The sequence below is a fragment of the Heloderma suspectum genome, chromosome 11, assembly GCF_057233095.1.
Source record: "Heloderma suspectum isolate Gila_16-S chromosome 11, 16-S_ref, whole genome shotgun sequence".
Classification (NCBI taxonomy): Eukaryota; Metazoa; Chordata; class Lepidosauria; order Squamata; family Helodermatidae; genus Heloderma; species Heloderma suspectum.
In genome coordinates, this window is record NC_139468.1 from 12,634,796 (window position 1) to 12,653,541 (window position 18,746).

At 45.0% G+C, this 18,746-nt stretch overlaps 1 protein-coding gene across 1 annotated transcript in view; it reads left to right on the forward strand.

Moving 5' to 3' along the window:
- The window catches only part of CCDC33 (coiled-coil domain containing 33), a 286,225-nt gene that overhangs the window by 150,418 nt on the left and 117,061 nt on the right, over positions 1 to 18,746 (forward strand). Inside the window, exons 8-10 of the mRNA XM_084816877.1 lie at positions 1,299 to 1,400; positions 7,221 to 7,312; positions 9,460 to 9,580. Of these exons, the coding sequence (XP_084673003.1) occupies positions 1,299 to 1,400; positions 7,221 to 7,312; positions 9,460 to 9,580 (315 nt within the window). The remainder of the gene's footprint in view (positions 1 to 1,298; positions 1,401 to 7,220; positions 7,313 to 9,459; positions 9,581 to 18,746) is intronic.

Sequence of the window (18,746 nt, forward strand, 5' to 3'; positions counted from 1 at the left end):
CTGATGAGTTTAGTTAGTCACAAACTAGCTTGTGATTAACAAGTTCAGTTGGTGCTGATGTGAATTAGCACAAATCCCGCCCCCCTTCGAACCCAGAAGTGAAAAACCATTCTGCAAGTCTGCATGTCTTGAAAAAAAGCCAGTCCACTGCAGAATTCACAGGTTGGATTCCTAGAAATTCGAAGTCATTTCATTCCATTGAAATGACAATCCCTTCTTCTGCCCCTGCCACTCTCTCCTCTGCATCCACCACTTGCCTGTGCCCTATTGCACTTTCTGTGACTCTGAGGTCAACCGAGCAGAAAAAGTCCAAGCTAAATTGAACTGTTTTCTGAATCATCAAATCATCAGGGTCCAAACCAAATCATCAGGGTCCAAATCAAATCAAATCAAATCATTAGGGTCCAAATCAAATCAAATCAAATCATCAGGGTTCAAATTATTAGGGTCCAAATCAAATAATCAGGGTCCAAATCATTAGGGTCCAAATCAAATCAAATCATTGGGGTCCAAATCATTAGGGTCCAAATCATCAGGGTCCTGATGATAAGGGTGAAATCAAATCATCAGGGTTCAAATCATCAGGGTCCAAATCAAATCAAATCAAATCATCGGGGTCCAAATCATTAGGGTCCAAATCAAATCATCAGGGTTCAAATCATTAAGGTCCAAATAAAATCATCAGAGTCCAAATCATCAGGGTCCTGATGATAAGGGTGAAATCAAATCAAATAATCAGGGTCCAAACCAAAAGTCCAAGCCAAATTGGGCTGTTTTCTGAATCGTCAAATCAGGGCCCAAACCAAACATTGTGGTCGGTGCACGCCCTAGTTAGCATATACAAATCCTGACAGGGGTATTCACTGAACCTCTCCCATGCATTCAGGGAATGTGTGAGGGGAGAGCATGAGTGCACCTGCTAGCATGTCCCCTGTGACATGCCTTCCCTCATGCCATGCCTCCTCCACATAGCACTTTGGAATCAGCCCCATTTCTCCACTAATGGAAAGGTTACTTACATTTCATTGGGAAAAGGTGATAGCAGGTCTTCATAGGTTGTGAAATATTTAAATGCCAAACACAAAAGATTAATACTATTGATCTTTCTTGACAGTCTCCTGAGGGGACTGAGAGTGTTAACGATCAATTCTTGCTTTATTGTCAGTTATGGCACCTTGGGGCCACCGCAGAGCAATCCAGTCTGTTTATAAACATAAAGCTCCTTGGTTTATGGCCTTGTGTGAGCTCTCTGCCTCCCGCTCCCTTTTCATTGAGCAGTTTTCTTCTTCCTCAAACAGCCTCGGAAGAAGGACCCAGCAGGAACGAAGCTGTATACTACCATTGTTCGTAAACGCAGCATCATCCCACGCTACGCTGGAGTGAATTACACAGGCTTGGAGGTAAGGCCCATGCCAGCCCTTCCCAAATGGTGGTCAAGGAACTCCCCATGGGTTACGGGACCTTTGCGGGATGTGTTGTGGGGCCAGCAGCCCTACCTTTGAGGAGCAATGCCACATCGGTGGCTCAATGAGTTTTATGTGTGGGTCAAGTATTGGAACATCTAGTTGGGGTCCTGTATAATGGGGAAAGGCCACAGAGTGAAAGTAACGTGGGAGATCTGTGCTTAGACGTTCATTCTAAGCATGTGTGGGGAAGACATGATTTGGATTAGGGTCATGGCAGCTGGGGGGAATTAATTAACCATTCCCCATTCTATGCCACGTCCTCATCATAAATTACTATTTAGCTGAGATGGGAGAGGGAGGTAGCAAGGCTGGACCAAGATATTTTGCTGCCTGAAGTGAAGAACAAGATGGTGACCTCTCCCATTCCATGTACAAAAGCTGACTAGACAGACAATTAAAGTTTTCTTCAACATGGGTGATGGGACAATGTCCTCTACAACACCTGAAGGCAGCAGACTAGTTTAGGGGCTGCAGGGCAGGCTGTGTGGCGCACAGCTCTCTCCTCCAACACCTCGCTGCCATCTCTCAGCATCTGTTGCCCCGAGGCAACTGCCTCACCCTGCCTAGTGGTAGGGCTGGCCCTGGGAGATGGGCACAGTATTGCCACCTGTCCTCCCTCTCCTTTTGTGGCTAGCAGAAACCTGATGTCATGACTCCAGCCTCAAACTCAGAATGAGAGGAGGATACAACAGCTAAGTCTGGGCTGCTGTAATACCAAACAAAGAACTGGGCTAAAGGCTCTTCACAGATGCAGAGACAGATTTGCTTGAAGAATGGAGTATCACCTGCTACAGCATGCCCGCTATCGCCTGCATCATTTTTTTTTTAAATCTAGGCATCCAAGCCAAAACAATACTTTTTATTAGTTCAGGAAAAAGCCCACTCAAGGGGGACATGCCTGGGGTGAAATTCTGTATAGCATGGAGAACTTGGATAGAGAGAAGTCCCCCACCACCACACACACATACACTGTCCTGTAATACCTGGGGGAGCACCTCTCCTGGTATGAACCTACCTGGACACAACTATTGTCATATGAGGCCATTCTCCAAGTGCTTCCTCCAAGGGAGTTTTGGAGGATGTCATCAAGGGTGAGGGCCTTCTCAGTGGTGGCCCCCTCTTAATTATAGAATGATGACCCCAATGAGTCCCACCTGGCACCAACATTTTCCTCTTCTCGGTGCCAGGTTAAGACCTCCCTCTACTCTCAGCCATTTGACAACATATGATAGGTTTTGATGGATCCTGGGATTTCTTATTGTTGATTGTTAAAATTGTGTGTGTACAATGTGTGTGTCTTTTATATATTATGTTACAATGTTGTCTTTTTAGAGTTTTTAATCTTTGTAAACTGCCCAGAGAAATGGTATAGAAATGTAATAAATGAAATGGACTGGCAAGAGATTCAGGACAAAGGACTTCTTCACACATTAAAAAAATATTGAAATGGAATATCAGTTGAACAATAAAATCATTAATTTATGGGACTCACTTTCACACAAGAATAGATGCAGTTGTGATGGCCACTGCCTTAGAAGGGGGATTCCATAAATTCATGAAGAATAAGACTATCTGTTGCTACTAGTCATGATGGCTCGATGCTACCTCCACATTCAGAAGCAGCATGCCTCTGGAAATAATTTGCTGGGGAACAAATCCCCCCCCCCATGCTGCCCTGCCGGTGGGTTTCTCAGAGGCATCTAGTTGGCCATTTTAGGAGACAACGTGCTGAGCTAGATGGACCTTTCCTCTGATCCAGCTGGGCTCCTACTACATTCTCCTGTGCTTAAGACTTTCCCCAGCAGTCCTCTTGTTGATATGACACTGGGGAAATTTGTGCCATGTGGCTGGCTAATACAGCGATCGCAAAGTGATACAGGATCCTCCTGGAGAGAGGATGAGCATCTGGAAAGACCCTTAGTCCAACTGGAGTCAGTGGGACTGCATGTGTATGTGGAGAGTGTGGTGGGCAAAAACTGGTTTGCAGCTCAGGATGTTCTAAGCAGGGATAGGCGTGGAATTAGTTCATTTCACGTGTTAAGGCAAACTCACCAAATTCACATCTCCCAAATACAAGCCAGAATGCAGTTATACAGCAATCTCTGCACTTTCCTGAATTTTGCGTTGCAGTTTACAAGTCAAAAAATGTGTACAAAAATGTGTATAATATGGAAAAGTGGACACAAAACTGCATATATTAAGGGACAACACAGAGAAAAAAATGATTATTTTATATTATGCATTACATTAGGGAAAATCAACTGCAAACATAATTGACATTAAGAAAAGTGCATACAAACATGTGTGTATTAGGAGACATATGCATGAGAATGTGTGAGCAGACTTTTAGGGGGGAAATGCAAGTTGATGAGGAATGGGATGGGAAAACCTCAATGTTGGAAAAATGAGTAACTGAGCAGAATCAAACTTGACAGATGTGTCCATTCCTGGTGTTAACTGATGTCTAGGCTGACAAAAGCAGCCAGCAAAAACTGAGGTCTAAGACCTGAGATTTCATCAGCTGAATGTTTCACTAGCTTCTCCACCCTCCACAATGATGTCTCTGCCTGATTCATTTCCCCCTATATAGCATGATGGACATGTGTGTGTGTGGGAGAGATTTTAATATAAATGCCCTATTAATCACTTAGAAGAATATATTAAAGTCCCATTCCACCCTTTCCCTTGTAAAGCCTACCATTTTCTTTATAGAACCACCTGGAAAATTAAGGACTCCAGCAATTCTCCCATCTACCCTCTCACTTTCCTACTTGGTCTAGTCCAACCTGCCCTCTGGAGGGGGATGGCTAAAAGGCAAAATAAAGATTGAAAACGTTAACTGATGTGGCACTGGTTGAGGCATGTTTGAAGTAATTGATTATGGGCATTTGAGCCAAAATCTCCCCACGCTTTCTGTAAAGAAGTGCTGGTGATGAGCTGCTTGGCCCTCAAAGGTTCGTGCTTTTCCTCCTGTCAGTTGGAGAGCTTGTCTGCAGATGGAAAGGGCTATTTGCATTGCTGACAGTTATGGCTAGGGATGTTGGAGAAACCTGCAATGGAATCAAATGAGTTTGGATTTCTATGAATCTGACCCACAGATTCTGTAGTGGACCGGCTTTTCCTGAGTTGCACAGATTCCAAGGGGTTGTGGACCATTTTTTAAACTTTCCAGAATTTTAAGCAAACATAGTCGTAGAAAAATACATCAAATAAAAAAACCGGCCCAAAATGTGCATTTCCCCAGTAGGCTAAAGCATGAAAATCCACATTTTGGTGGGATCTGCACATTTTTTCAAGTGCAAATTTGTCTAAATGCAAATTTGCAGAAATTCAAGTAATTGGGGGAAAAAATCCAAGTCTGTCAATGAGCGGACAATGGAACAAAAGTCACCTGACAATCTGAGAAACGCAGACAGAACAGATTTTTCAAAATCCGTACATCCTTAGTCATGGCAAGATTAGGGCTGTTTGATCCGCTGCCCAAATCTTCCTTGGGATATGCTGTAGCATGCCTCGGATGGTGGGGGCTTGTCTGCCTGAGGGTCACTAGGCAGGAATCGATCTTGGCTGCCTCATTTCCATATTTACATTCAGCAAATGACAATGTTCCCTGATGAAAAGCATTTTTAATCCCAGCATGGGATTGATTAAGAGGGGGCAGGGAGGAATAGCTCTTCCCACACTCCCCTCTTGAAGTCACATCATCCTGCTCCATCTAAGAGCAACGTTGGTTGTTCTGGTTTTACGGAGGAAACAGGAAGGGCAGGAAAAGGTCTTTCCAGCTGATCAGTTTACAGCACAATGGCTCATTTGTTGTGTTAGATCCAAGCATCTTCCCTCAATGGTGTGCTTCTGTTTCAGGAGATATTGTGGTTTCTAAGACACAAAAGAAAGCAATTAATTGTTGCTTGGCAAAAGCAACTCTTTTTTATTATTATTTTGCTGTCTTGAATGTTGCTATCTATGTCTTACAATAGGAATGGGGAACATGTGGTCCTCTAGATGTTGTTGGACTGCAGTACCTATTATCCCTCACCACTGGCTATGTTGGATAGAGCTGACGGGAGTTGCAGTCCAGCAACATAAGAAGAACCATGCTGGATCAGACAAAGGGTTCATCTAGACCAGAATTCTGGACTAGATGGCCAACCAGCTGGCTGCGGGAAGCCCTCAAGCAGGACACATGTCATGTGCAATAACACCCTGCTAGTTGTGTTCCCCAGCGACTGATGTATATAGGCATACTGCTTCTGATACTGGAGGTAGTAGATAGTTAGCGTTGTGTGAATCAGCAAAACCTAAGCTCGCTGAAGTTCTCTGGATTCCATCTCAAAGCTCACTCCGCATCAGATTGCGAGCTTTGTGTTTTTCTTTTCGCATGGAAATCCGTGTGTATTTCCATGCACATCTTTCCAAATGCAGGCATCAATTGTTTGCATCTTTGAAATGTATGCATTCTTCTCCCATTGAGTAAAGTGTATTTGTGCACATTTTTCCAAAGTACACACTTTTTCACGTGTATTTCTCAAATATATGCATGCCATCAAACACATTTGCGGGGGCACATGAATCAGATTGCAAACTCGGAAATGTATGGACAAGGGGAAATGCATGCAAAAATGTGTACTTTATAAAAAATATGTATTTTAGGGAGAATACATACAATTGAAATGCATTTTTGGAACAGTTCTCCCCCCCCCCAAAAAAAAAAAATAATAACAGAAAACAGGGCCAGAATAGACATCTGATTGAAGACATGAGAAACTGACATGGGCCAGAAATAGACTGGTCCATTAGGGGGTATAATAATGGCATCTCAGCCCTTCCTTCAGCTTTTTACCATACTGAAACTGTAACTGAGCACTGCAGCCATAACTTCAGAAAAGCTGGTGGAGTTGTCAGGGGATGGCAATGGAGGGAGAAGGAAGGCTGGGGGCAGGGGGAGCGAAATGACAGCCCTGCTTAGTGGGAGAGACATGGGCAAAGCATACTAGCTGTTTTGCCCTTGGCAAGTTGTTTTAGCTATGGAGAAGGAAGCCACTCTGTCAATGTCTCCCACTGTGAGTCCCTTCCCCCATCCCTGCCTTGGGTCATTGGTTTCTGTTGTTTGCATCACCAGCATGGCAGGCTCGTGGGGCTACTCTTTCTCCTCCCCGGGCCCAATACCTACCACCACTAAAGATTACACCTTCCACTCCTTCTCTGTTCTGTACTTTGTTTTACTGTTTTGGATACTAGCCAGTAGATGCCAGTTTCATGTAGCAAAGTCGCATAGAAGTATCCCTTAGGAAAGGTTTGGACAACATGTGGGCCATCTGCGGCCTCTGTGGGGTTGAATTTCGACAGCAAACTTCCAATTTTCTTTGCTGCCTCCCTGCAGAATTCCCTGAGGGTGGGAGTGGGGCAGGCGTTTGCATAGGCGATTTCGTGTTGGCTCAGGAAGTATGAATTAGGTAAGTTTGCATTAAAATGTAAACCAAACAAATTTCTCCCCCATTCCTAGTGATACATTTATAAAATGTTTTGAAACTGAAGTGCTGAATGTTCTTCCTTGGCACAAAGGGTTTGGTGGGGATCACTTTCAAGACGCTTGAATTGGACAATTCTTTGGATAGCCAGAAAGTATTTTTGAGGTGGTAAAGTTGTCAAGAAGTGATTTCTTTTTAGAGGGGGGTGTTGGCGATTGACAATCTGAACTCCTCTCCAGAATATTACCAGCTCTCCTTTAGTGGTCTTCTTTCTCCCTGGTTCCAGGTTTTCCTCAAGGGAGTCAATGAGCCCTTGGCACAATCTGATGGCACTATCACAGCTGTTGGTCGAATTGTGAACAACCTTGGAGCTTACATGTGAGTAGTGCAGGTTGTGGGGAAGGTGAGCAGGAGAAAACACAGCTCAAGCTCCTAGTAGTTTGAATTGTGTGCCCATTTTCTGACGTCACAGAAATGGAAATTAAGTGTTCTTACAACTGTGTGCAAATGGCCTCTCAGAATTCTATAACCTAGTCATGGGCAGAGAAAGGTGTGTGTGTGGGGGGGCGGCATTTCACTGGATTTCTCCAGATAAATTTCCCAATAGCTTCTTGGTGGATGGGGCCCTCCATCAGCACTGGCAGTAGCACTGTTTGGTTTTTTTTCTTTTCTTTGTGTAATTCTGGGGCATTGTGGGATAAAAATGGCAGCAGTCTACTGAATGTACCATAAGGGGCCTGTAATGGAATATTCAATTTTATTTATTTATTGTATTTAAGCTACTTATATGCTGCTTGATATCTTAAGATCTCTATCATATATCATAACATTTTGACAAAGTAGCTGTCTTTTCGAAGGGCATGAGAAGATTAAAAACCTCAACATGTTCTCAGAAAAAAAAAGTCTTCTGAGAAAATGTGGCTTGATTCTAGTTATATTCTGTTCATTTATTGATTAAATCTGCATAGACCTGTATATGAGAAATACAGTAGTTTTACGGGAGAGGGGAAGCACATTATTTATAGCTGATGCAATCATGTTTCACAGTGGTCATGATCATAGGTTTCTCCCTCCTCCCCTTTCTTGGGGATGTCTATTTTAAGACAGCCTTAGCCATCTGCTGTTTTTGTAGGTCACTCATATTGAAAATAATATTTAAAAAATTAACACCGGACCAACTAATTGGAGACAGCTTTTTAATGAATCAGAATATTGTAAGTCAATTGATTTGGTTCATGGACTACATGTTGCACCCCTAATGAAAACCCCCTTTTGTGGATAAAGTGCATATTTACAAATGAATTTCATTTACAAACGTTATTCAGAACTAGGGATATATAGAATGTGCACATGGTTCACCTCAAAACCATCTGGGTTTTGCAAGCATTGCTGTCAAATACCCAGAAAACAGTGAGTATTTTCCCAAAGAAAATGGCAAATTCTATTATCTTGGCAGGAAACGACACAGTTGAACATGCTCAGAAGCATCATTTGAATCACAAGAGTTGGTTGGTTGGGTGTGGGGAAAGTCTGCTTGTCTGTGACTAAGCCCTTTCACTATATGCCCAAACATAAGGGCTTTGTTGCTTGTGAGACAGGAACCGGCTAGAGGGAAGATCAGCATTCTCTCTAGCCTAGCTCAGGGTTCTCAGAGAAACCAGTCTGAAGCAGTTGCACTTACTAGACAGGTGCAGGCCAATGAAGCAGAATCAAGTCAAGTCTGGCAAGGCAAGATCAGATCAGGCAGATTCTGCCAGGGCCCTGCACAGATCTATGCTGGCTTGACCTCACTCAAGAAGAGCTGGTGTCTCAGCAACATGCAGAGGTCTATTGAGGCTTTATGAAGGCTGGCTGTTCTGGGCCTGCTGTTAACCCCATCCTCTCTGAGAATCTGTCTGCCTCTTAAATGGCCAGTGCCTGATTCTACAGCCATGGCTCCTCCAGCATGGGGGTGGTTAGGACTGCACTGGGGGAGCACCTTCTGAGTCTGGTCCTTTGGCCCAGGAGGTCCTGGGGCAATAGGCGACAGATCAGTGCATGGTGCCTCTTCCACCTTGGGGTCATCCTCTGAGCCAGTGGTGGTGGGATCAAGGCCAGAGAACATGACAATCAGGAAGCAAACCTTTTTGGGGGCCCAATCCAGACTCAAATGAGTCTGGGCCTGACTCAGAACAGGACTTGCATTTTCAGTGCAGGGGCAGTTCATTTTTCAAGGCCTCCCCATTTGAACTTGGCATTGGCATCACTATTTAGAAATGTCCGACATGTCCAAGTTGTTGTTTTTTAATTGGCTGAACTCAGTGGGGATTACTACAGAATAAATATGCATAGGATTGTGCTCTAAGGCTGCAGCCCTCAACCAAACACTCTTACTAGGGAGCAAGCCCCATTGACCACAATGGAATTTGCTTCTGAGGAAGCGCACCTACGATTGCGCTCCAACTCTGCAGACATCTCTGCACCCTGTGATGTACTTTTGAGGCTGTAGATGCAAATGACTCCTAGAACTCTTTTTCTTTCTAAAGACAGGAGATGAGGGCTCGACCACCCAACATTCCTCCAGTCCCAATGACCCTCATCAACTTCCCAGATCCTGCAATGGTGGATTTTGATGTCCCACGAGTCATGAACCATGGATACCCACAGGTACTAGCAAAATGTTGCTTGAGGATGTTCAGCATGGGAGAGGAAAGAGCTGGTTGTGGAATGGATGAGAGTTATCCTAAATGTGTGCGTGCATGTCTCTGGGGTGGGGAGCCCTGCCAGCCAGGGTGGGAGGTGGGGGTGGTTTTACTTCTTTCTAATCCCCCCCCTGTAACCAATGGGTAGAAATTAACTATGCCATCTCAAGGTTGACAAGGCTATCTTGGGGCCTCCTGGGGAATGTGAGGGGCTTTGTGCCCAGTAGAACGGTGTCCGGATCAGCCTGTAGCATCTGATTGCAGTGAATGTTTAAAAAGTGAAGTTGGTGATCAAGTGCCAGAAGTCAATCCAGGCAGAAATGATGTGATAGGCTCAGCTTACCGAAGGTCAGCGTGGGGTGACAAAGAGAAGCATCTAGGGCTGAGCCAAAATCAGTTTGCCCATTTTTGCCACTCTATTTGCAGAGGATAAAAGGTGTGTGTGGGGGGGGATACTCAACAATTTGGGGTGAAGAGACAAATGGCTCAAATGTTTGAGGATGGAAGGTTCACAGTGGTGCCGTTGGAAGCCTTTTGTCTTGGTGCCTTCTGGCTGGCATTATTTCCCAGAAGCCCTCTCTGCATGGTAGTGTGGTGTAGTGGCTAGAGTGTTGGACTGGGAGTCGGGAGATCTGTGTTCTACTCCTGACTTGGCCATGGAAGCTCACTGGCTGACTTTGGGACAGTCACAGACCCTCAGCCCAACCTACCTCACAGGGCTGTTGTTGTGAGGCTAAAATGGAGAGGAGGAGGCTTATGTACGCTGTCTTGGGTTCCTTAAGGAGGAAAAAGGCAGGATATAGATGTAATAAATAAATAAACAAACAAACAAATAACTAGATGGTGTCACATCATGGTATACTGTTGTGTGGAGCATGCTTCTGAGGGTGAGGTAGGGGAATGATACATTCTAGCTGGGGCCACCAAGAGGGGCCATTGCTGTACACATGTGGTCTCCCTTTCAAATTGTCAGGAGCACCCTTGCTACCTTCTGAAATCCTCAAGTAGCCAGAATCAACACACAGACGATAGGGCTCTTTTCCAAGGCTTTATTTCCATTCAATCTAATGATGCTTACAGATGCTAATTGCCTGAGCCTAAGAGGAAAACTTAAGAGGGAGCAGCCTACCAGGGGGTTCTAGCCTTAGGGAGTCAGTTGGTCTCCATTCGGAGGGGAAAGGTGGGAAGCCTCTGAACTTAAGGGCTAGGAGGAGAGAGTCCACCCCTTTCCCATGGGGCATTGGGGCGCAGCTGTTGATGTCGCGCCAAGCAGGCTGAGCACTTCCTCTCGGCGCCCTCCATCTTCCACTTGTTCCTGCACTGGCACCTAGTGTCCCGAAACTCCAGTTGTCCCTCCCCCTGCCTGCCAGGGTTGCTACCACTCTCAGGAATGTGAGCAGGGAGGGGTTCTCCCTCCGGCGGCGCCTCTGAACAGCACGCGGGTTCCTCTCCCACGGTTTCTACCTCTTCCTCAGAACCAGAACTGCTTTGGGGCTCTATGGGCTCCGACCCAACCCTGACACAAATGTTGCTCTGATCATGTAGATGTTGAACCGTGCAATATTGGGTCCAGGGTTGGCATGATCCCCCTCTACGCATTGGGTTCGTGCATGAGAAGGGTTCACATGACCCATCCTTACACAATGTAAGCACCTGGGAGGAAGTTTCAGGGTTGTGCTGGCTAACCCCGCCTCCACCCACAGCCACGCTCCCATTGACCACACATTCAGTGGCCACGCTGAAAGTCTTCATGGGCATCCGTGGGAGGGGGAATCTTGCCATATGCGTACAGCGACCCTCTACGGGGGGACTGGTGGAGGCATATGAGCCATACATACATCATTTTTATTCATTTAAAATATTTCTAGGCCACTTGTCAGGGCAGAAGCCCTCCCAAGGGTGGCAGGGCTAGCTGGCTGGTCTCCACACACCCTCAAACATACTGTCGATGTGTAATGGGGGTTGTGTGAACCCTGTTATGGAAGGAGTTGTTTGAAATACCCTCCTGACCATTGTTCCATCCAGATAGGGATGTATGAGAAAATAGCTTCAGTTTGGTCTTGTCCAGAATTTACCTCATTTGCACTGCTCCCCACCCCCCAAGAACCAAATGTGGACTGAATGCAATCTGTGATCAAGGTCCATGCATAGCCATGGTTGTAATGTGATTTGCAGAACAAAAGAATTGTATTTGAAAAATGCATACATTTGGAAAAAATGTGCATCAGAAATGGGTACTGTTAAAAAATGCATACATTTCAAAAATGTGTACAATTGATATGTACATTTGGAAAATTTCTGTGAATTTCTGTGCAAAAAAACACACAAAAAAAAACATGCCAAAGCACTCAATCTAATACAGACATGAGTAGGAACAAACTTTGAGGTGGAATTTGGAGAACTTCAGTGAGCTTGAGATTTGCTGACCTCCCTATTCTAGACTGGTACTGTCTACCCTGACAGATAGCAGCTCTCCAAGGATTCAGACAGAGCTTGTTCCAGCCTTGCTACCTGAGATCCTTTTTGGTGGTGATTTGGGGAACTGAAACTGAGATGCACATGCACCCCCAAGTGCAAAGCATGTGCACGACCAGTGACGTACAGCTCTTCCTATTTCCATGTGCATCTTGGTGCATCCTTTAAAAACAACAACACTGCTTCCACAGGCCCTGGACAGCTGTGTGAATGAAACTGAGTTATCTAGGGATGTCAGAGTATTCTGTTTGGATTTTAAATGGGCTCGAATTCTGACAAATACTGTTCACGGAATCCTCCGCGGAACGGGGCAGCCAAGTCGACCCGGACCGGAGCTCACGCGGACCAATTTTTTTTTCTCTGCCACACGGCAGATTTTTCAAAAATAATTACGGAAATAAAAACGTAAATTGGAAATGGAGGAAGAAAGACTGCTAGCGGCTTTACCCTTTTTACGAGGCATTTTCCGGAGGCTTTCTTTCGCTGGGGCTGAGTCGTCCAAGGAAATCCTCCATCTTTGCTGTTTATTGACTGTGGAGGTGAGGTGAGATCAGGTCCGGTGAGGTGAGGTGAGGTCAGGACAGCTCTGGTGAGGTGAGGTGAGGTCAGGACAGCTCCAGTGGGGTCAGGTGAGGTGAGGTCAGGTGAGGTCAGGTGACTGGAAGTTATGCGGGGAATCCCCGTGAAGGGCTTTACTCTTACGGAGACCAAGGGAAAGGATTTTTCGGCAGGAATTATGAAGGTATTTACGTAAGTTCTGGAGTGGAAAAAAAATGGGGGGGGGGAATCCGAGGCAGTTGGATGGCGAAACAGGGCGGCCCTCGGCTCTGTGGCATCCTCCAGGGGGAAGGAACGGATTGCCTCCACCCCCCACAGATTCCCCACTGGAACAGGCAGTGGGGAATCTGTACACCCCTGGAGTTATCTTACATTTTATTCTGGATGGATATTTGCATTATACTGAATTTTTCATCATCTTAAGGTCACTGGGATGCCATCATCACAGTCTCCTTTGCAATCAGTGCAGCTGAATCAATTTGTATATCATAGTTTTCACAGATTTTGTCTGAAAAGGATAATATGCCTTGCTGAGCTGACCTTTCCCCCTTTCCTTGCTACTTGCCATTCTTCACTGATGCTGCTTATGCTCATCTGGTTTCTTTTAAATAATGTTCAGATTTCAGTTTTGAAATTCCACCTTGATCCTAAGCAGATTTGCTCAAAAGTAAGACCCGCTGAGTATAATGGGGCTTACACCCAAGAACTGCAACCATTCATTTTCAGGGGCACTTAGAAAACCTAAATCTTATGTCTTGCTGATCATTATCAAGACTATGTTCTGAAGCCTTAACATGCTAAATGCAATGCTTTCCAACCTGTTTCCCCCCTCCCCTGCCCAACATGACCCGTGCAAATCAAACAGCATAACCAAACAACATTCCCAGTTAGTAATGTTGCAAACGTATTCAAACAAGTACAGTGCCAAATCACTGATGGACTGATTGCAAGGACATTTGAAGAAAGTCTCATCCAAATTCTATCTCATCAAAGTAATATCTGCTTCTCTTTTCCCAGCCAATGATACCCACTTTTTCAGTTGCTTCTTTTCCTGTTCTCCTTTCTTGCAATTAACAATATGAAGGGTCATGTTGGGAAGATGCAATGGGAGTGGAAAGTAAGGCAGGCAGTTGTGTCTCATGGTTAGGCTGTCACAAAAGGTAATATGCGCACACCTGGAGACCTTGTGAAGCAAGTTCAGCATCCAGACTCAGCTGATTTGAAAGGAGGGTTCCAAGCTGATCAGAAGGGGCTACTGGAGCATATGCTTTGCCAGCAGAAAATCCCAGATTCAGTCCCTGACAGATCCCATTAAAAGGATTCCTCCAGGTAGTAAGAGGCTTGGACTCTCATAATCTTGATGCTCCCCCTCCTCATGGATGGATGAATTAACAATATTCAAGATCATTAGGATCCTCCGAATATTGTCTTGTCGCTTGTCTCATGCCTGATTCCCATTCACATATGGGTCTCTGCTTGCTTTGCACAAATGAGAGATTTGTGCAAATTGAGCAGCAATCAAATGGGAGATTTGCGCGAATCTCCTGAAATGTGGGCAAATTTTCTAATTTGCACAGATTTCCTCCATAGACTAAAATGGGGCTGGTTTGAGGAAATTTGCACAAATTGAACTTGGAATCGGGGACAAGATGAACGCAAGCATGCGTTCGACAATTTGCAAACATTTTCAGCAGACACGTGCTCATGCTAGCATTCAGGGCTTTGAACGGGGCGTGCTCACATGTTTTGTGAACAAAAATGAAATTCATATACATCCCTACTCTTCCTTGCTGTTGCTGCCTGCTCACCTGCCTGACCAAGTAAGCAAGGAAGGAGAGGGGCAAGTAATGGATTCAGTAATAAACCCCGCATGCCTCCCTCTCTCTGGTCATCCAGGCTGGGCACAGAGGAAGAGACAAGTTGATTGGCAAGCAGGATGAGTGGGCACATTCAGCGGCCCACTGAGGGCGTCTTGCCCAAGGGTCCCCAAAACCCGATACCAGGCATTGCTCATGTTCTTATTCTGCTTGGATGGCATAAGCATTTATTAATTATCCTTCCCAAGCAGGTACTACAGAGGGTTGGATCATTCTCTCCCCAGCTCCAACCCAGGCACAGTAGGGATAAGTCCTGCTGGAGGGAGCTCTGAATATGGCTCTGTTTTCTTGCTGGCCCTACATTTTGAGGGTGGATGTCATCCTTTTCCACACAGTGAATTTACACATTTGCAGCTCCTCCAAAGCCTCAAGATGCTCCGGACAATATCTGCATTATCTCTTTCATGTCTTCCTGCCGAGATGAAAGGCGCACCGCCCAAAATTAATTCCAGTCTGTTCATTCAACTTCACAAATATCTCCCCTCCAGGAGTGGGGGAGGATGCATTTGCAGGAGTAAAATATTAGCCTAAAGAGGAAAACATTGGAGCCAAGTCCTATAAACCGTGGTTTCATCCCAATACAGCTGACAGCTCTCTGGGCTGCCAGGTGGAGTTGGCAAAAAAGGATGCAGAATTCAGATACAGTGTTATAAATCTTTTAACAGAGCCAGCTGGCCCGGGAAAATGTATTCCCTCCCCTCTCTTCTCACATGCTTTCTGTTAGTTTTGTTAAAAACCTGAAATGGATGTTGGCTTTGTAGAAGGTTTTTAATGAAGATGGTGTGACCCAACGGATGGAAGGTAAAATCTTTAATCTGGGTATTTCCTCCCATCTCAGCTCTTCTGTGGATTTGTGGTGTGATCTCTCAAGTCGCTCACCTATATCCTCAGGTCTCCCTTCTGTAACATGCGAATAATAATGGCCTACCTCAAAAGGCATGATATGATGATGATTGACATAAGACAGTGACATAATTTGCAAGGAAGCAGATTTCGGATCAACATTAGGAGAACAATAGGAACAGTTTGACAGTGGAACTGACCTTTTGACAGTGGAACTGACCTGTTTTAAACTTTTAAAGGTTTTATATTATGCTTGATCATGTTGGATTTTAGATTTCTAATTTTTGTGAACCATCCAGAGAGCTTTGGCTATTGGGCAGTATAGAAATGTAAGAAATAAATAAAATTAGATCCTGCATGGAGCAGGGTTAAACTAGATGAACCCCAAAGTCCCTTCTGAGTCTAAAATTCTATGATTCTGTACTCCCTGGGCTTGTGACTGTCAGTATTACTTGATGCTTCATAGGGATGTCAGGGAAATCCACAATGGATTCAAATGAGTTTGGATTGCTATGAATCCAACCGGCAGATTCCATAGAGGACCAGCTTTTTCCAACTTGTGGACTGGTTTTTCACTTTTGGGGGAGGGGTTGTGCTAATGCACATTAGCGCTAATGCACATTAACGCTAATGTGCATTTGCACAAATGTGAATTAGCACTCATGTGCATTAGCGGAAGTAGAATAAAATTCTGGTAAAAATATCTGATTCCATCAGTGAGCGGACAACGGAATGAGAGATGCCTGACAAGCCATGAAACACAGATGGAATGAATTTAACAAAATCCATGCATCTCTAGCTTCTAGAGAAGGGGCTGCCTTAATATCATTGTATTTGTCCCTTTTTGTTATTGGGACCCACTTGCCAAGTACAAAATACATGCATCCAATTGCCAGAGGAGGGCAGCTCCCCTTCTGTTTGTTCATGTGAATGATCCACATATGGTATGACAGCTCTTTCTTAGCATGTGCGGCTATACCAACTTGAGACAAAAAAAATATCTTGACAATTTGAAGTCACTTTTAATAAATGTGCCCAAGCATCCCTAATCACCCTTCATTCTTACTACTGCTAATGCATGCATGCTCATTGGAAGTAGCAATGACTCTGCAGTTCTACAGATAGGGAGAGCTTTTCAAGATATGTAGTTCCGTTGTCCTCTCACCAATGTTATGAACTTTTTATTTTTTTTTCTGTTGGTTTAAAAGCATCAAAGATCATCCCTATGTTCTCTGGAAAACAATTCCTACAATAAATCTAAACCTGAAGATTGGGTCCATCCCTCACACAAGTGGATGTCTGGTCATGTAAAGGGACTTCCTTGTCCTCTCCTCCCTCCTGCACCTAGAATCATAGAATCATAGAATAGTAGGGTTGGAAGGGGCCTACAATGCAGGAATCCAAGTCAGAGCATCCCTGACAGATGGCTGTCCAGCCTCATCTTGAATGCCTCCAGTGTGGGAGAGCCCACCACCACCCTAGGGAATTGGTTCCATTGTCGTATTGCTCTAACAGTCAGGAAGTTTTTCCTGATGTTCAGCCGGAAACCTCCCCATGCGTGCTCCAAATCTGCTCTGAAGTGTACCCCAACCCTCCATATCAGATGCAGGGGTAGAGGGGCTGCAGGGAGAAGGGGAAATCCATTCCAATTAGGGTGGCCATGTTGTCTCCTTTACAGAGGACAGTCTCCTATTTGGAGGGCTGTCAGAGGACAGCTCTCTATTTGAAGGCATGCTCTGTTTGAAGGCCAACCCAGTCCAAGTCTGGTATAATGATACAGAACCATAAGAATCCAGGAGAGCAGGGGGCTTGAAGTTCCCGTCAGCTGTGAACACCTGAACAGCAGACTGAGCAGACGGGCACAGATGTCACCTGGCCACAGTTTTCCCCACTATGGTGAGATATATTACATTTCTATTTCAGTGGCAGCAATAGAAATAGAAATATTGTGATAGAAATAAAGGCAAAACTGAAGTACTTTGGCCACATAATGAGAAGACAGGATACCCTGGAGAAGATGCTGATGCTAGGGAAAGTGGAAGGCAAAAGGAAGAGGGGCCGACCAAGGGCAAGGTGGATGGATGATATTCTGGAGGTGACGGGCTCGACCTTGGGGGAGCTGGGGGTGGCGACAGCCGACAGGAAGCTCTGGTGTGGGCTGGTCCATGAAGTCACGAAGAGTCAGAAGCGACTGAGCGAATAAACAATAACAATTTCAGTGATAGCAGTTCTTTCCAATTTTGCATCTATACAAGTCAATGTCCTCTTTTGTCCTCTTTCTTGGTGATGCATGCCCTCTTTTAGGGTCATGTGCAATTTGTAGGGATGTGCAAATCAGCCCAACTGGAGCTCGACCGAGTTATCCGAATTTCCTCTCCAAGCTCATTCTGACTTGAGCGTGTATCAAATTATGTATGTTGTTATTTTTATTTCTGCATGAAAAGCTGTGTGTATTCTCATGTGTATTTTCCCAGACATATGCATCCGTTGTGCTCACCTTTGAAGCGTATGCATTCCTCTCTTTGATAATAGCATATTTGTGCACATTTTTCAAAAGTATGCATTTTTTATGTGCATTTTTCAAATGTACAAATGCTGCGGAACTCATTTGTTTTTAGATCCGCAAATCACATGGCAAGCTCAGAAATGTATGGATTTCAATTACAGATTGCATCTGAGTCTGTGTTGGGTCCAGAAGGTCTGAACTGGAAAAATGCTGATCAAAAATGAACTGAAACGAATTTCTCATGCATCCCTCTGTGTAAGTTGCCACCCTACAGCCAGTGAGTGCCTCCTATCCAAAAGGAAGGATGCTCGGGCTGTTTCCTCCCTCCGAAATAAGGAAGAGCTAGGAGCCCCATCTTCCTTACTAAAGATCTGACAAGTGGGGACTGCAACACGATGTTGCAGTGTGGAGTGACCCTATTCAGAACATTCCATTCTCCCTTCCACCCAGTTTCCCACTTCCCCTCCCCTGAGAGTTGGTCAGCATTCTGTGGCCACTGAGCATGCTCAGTCTTCACTGGGATGTTTTGGGGCTTCCCCTTCCCATTTTAAAGATTCTTGGTGCTTCTGTAAACTTTTAGGATTCCCCTGAGACTGTTCCCCCCTCCCTCTTGTGCATGAATGATGCCATTCAGATGGCCTAAGGATTGGCACTTGGAGACCTGAGGTTGCTGTTACTCAATATTATGTCCCCCACACACACACACTTTTTACAACCCCAGGGCAGGGCAAATGATGTCTTCATTTTAGCTTTGGAAGCGGGAATAATCATTGGTAGGGGTTGAAGTGCTCATCTATAGGGACAGTTTCTGAAGGTGCATATCTCTTATTTAGCCTTGGAAGCAGGGAGGGGAGGTACAGAGGAGGCTTTTG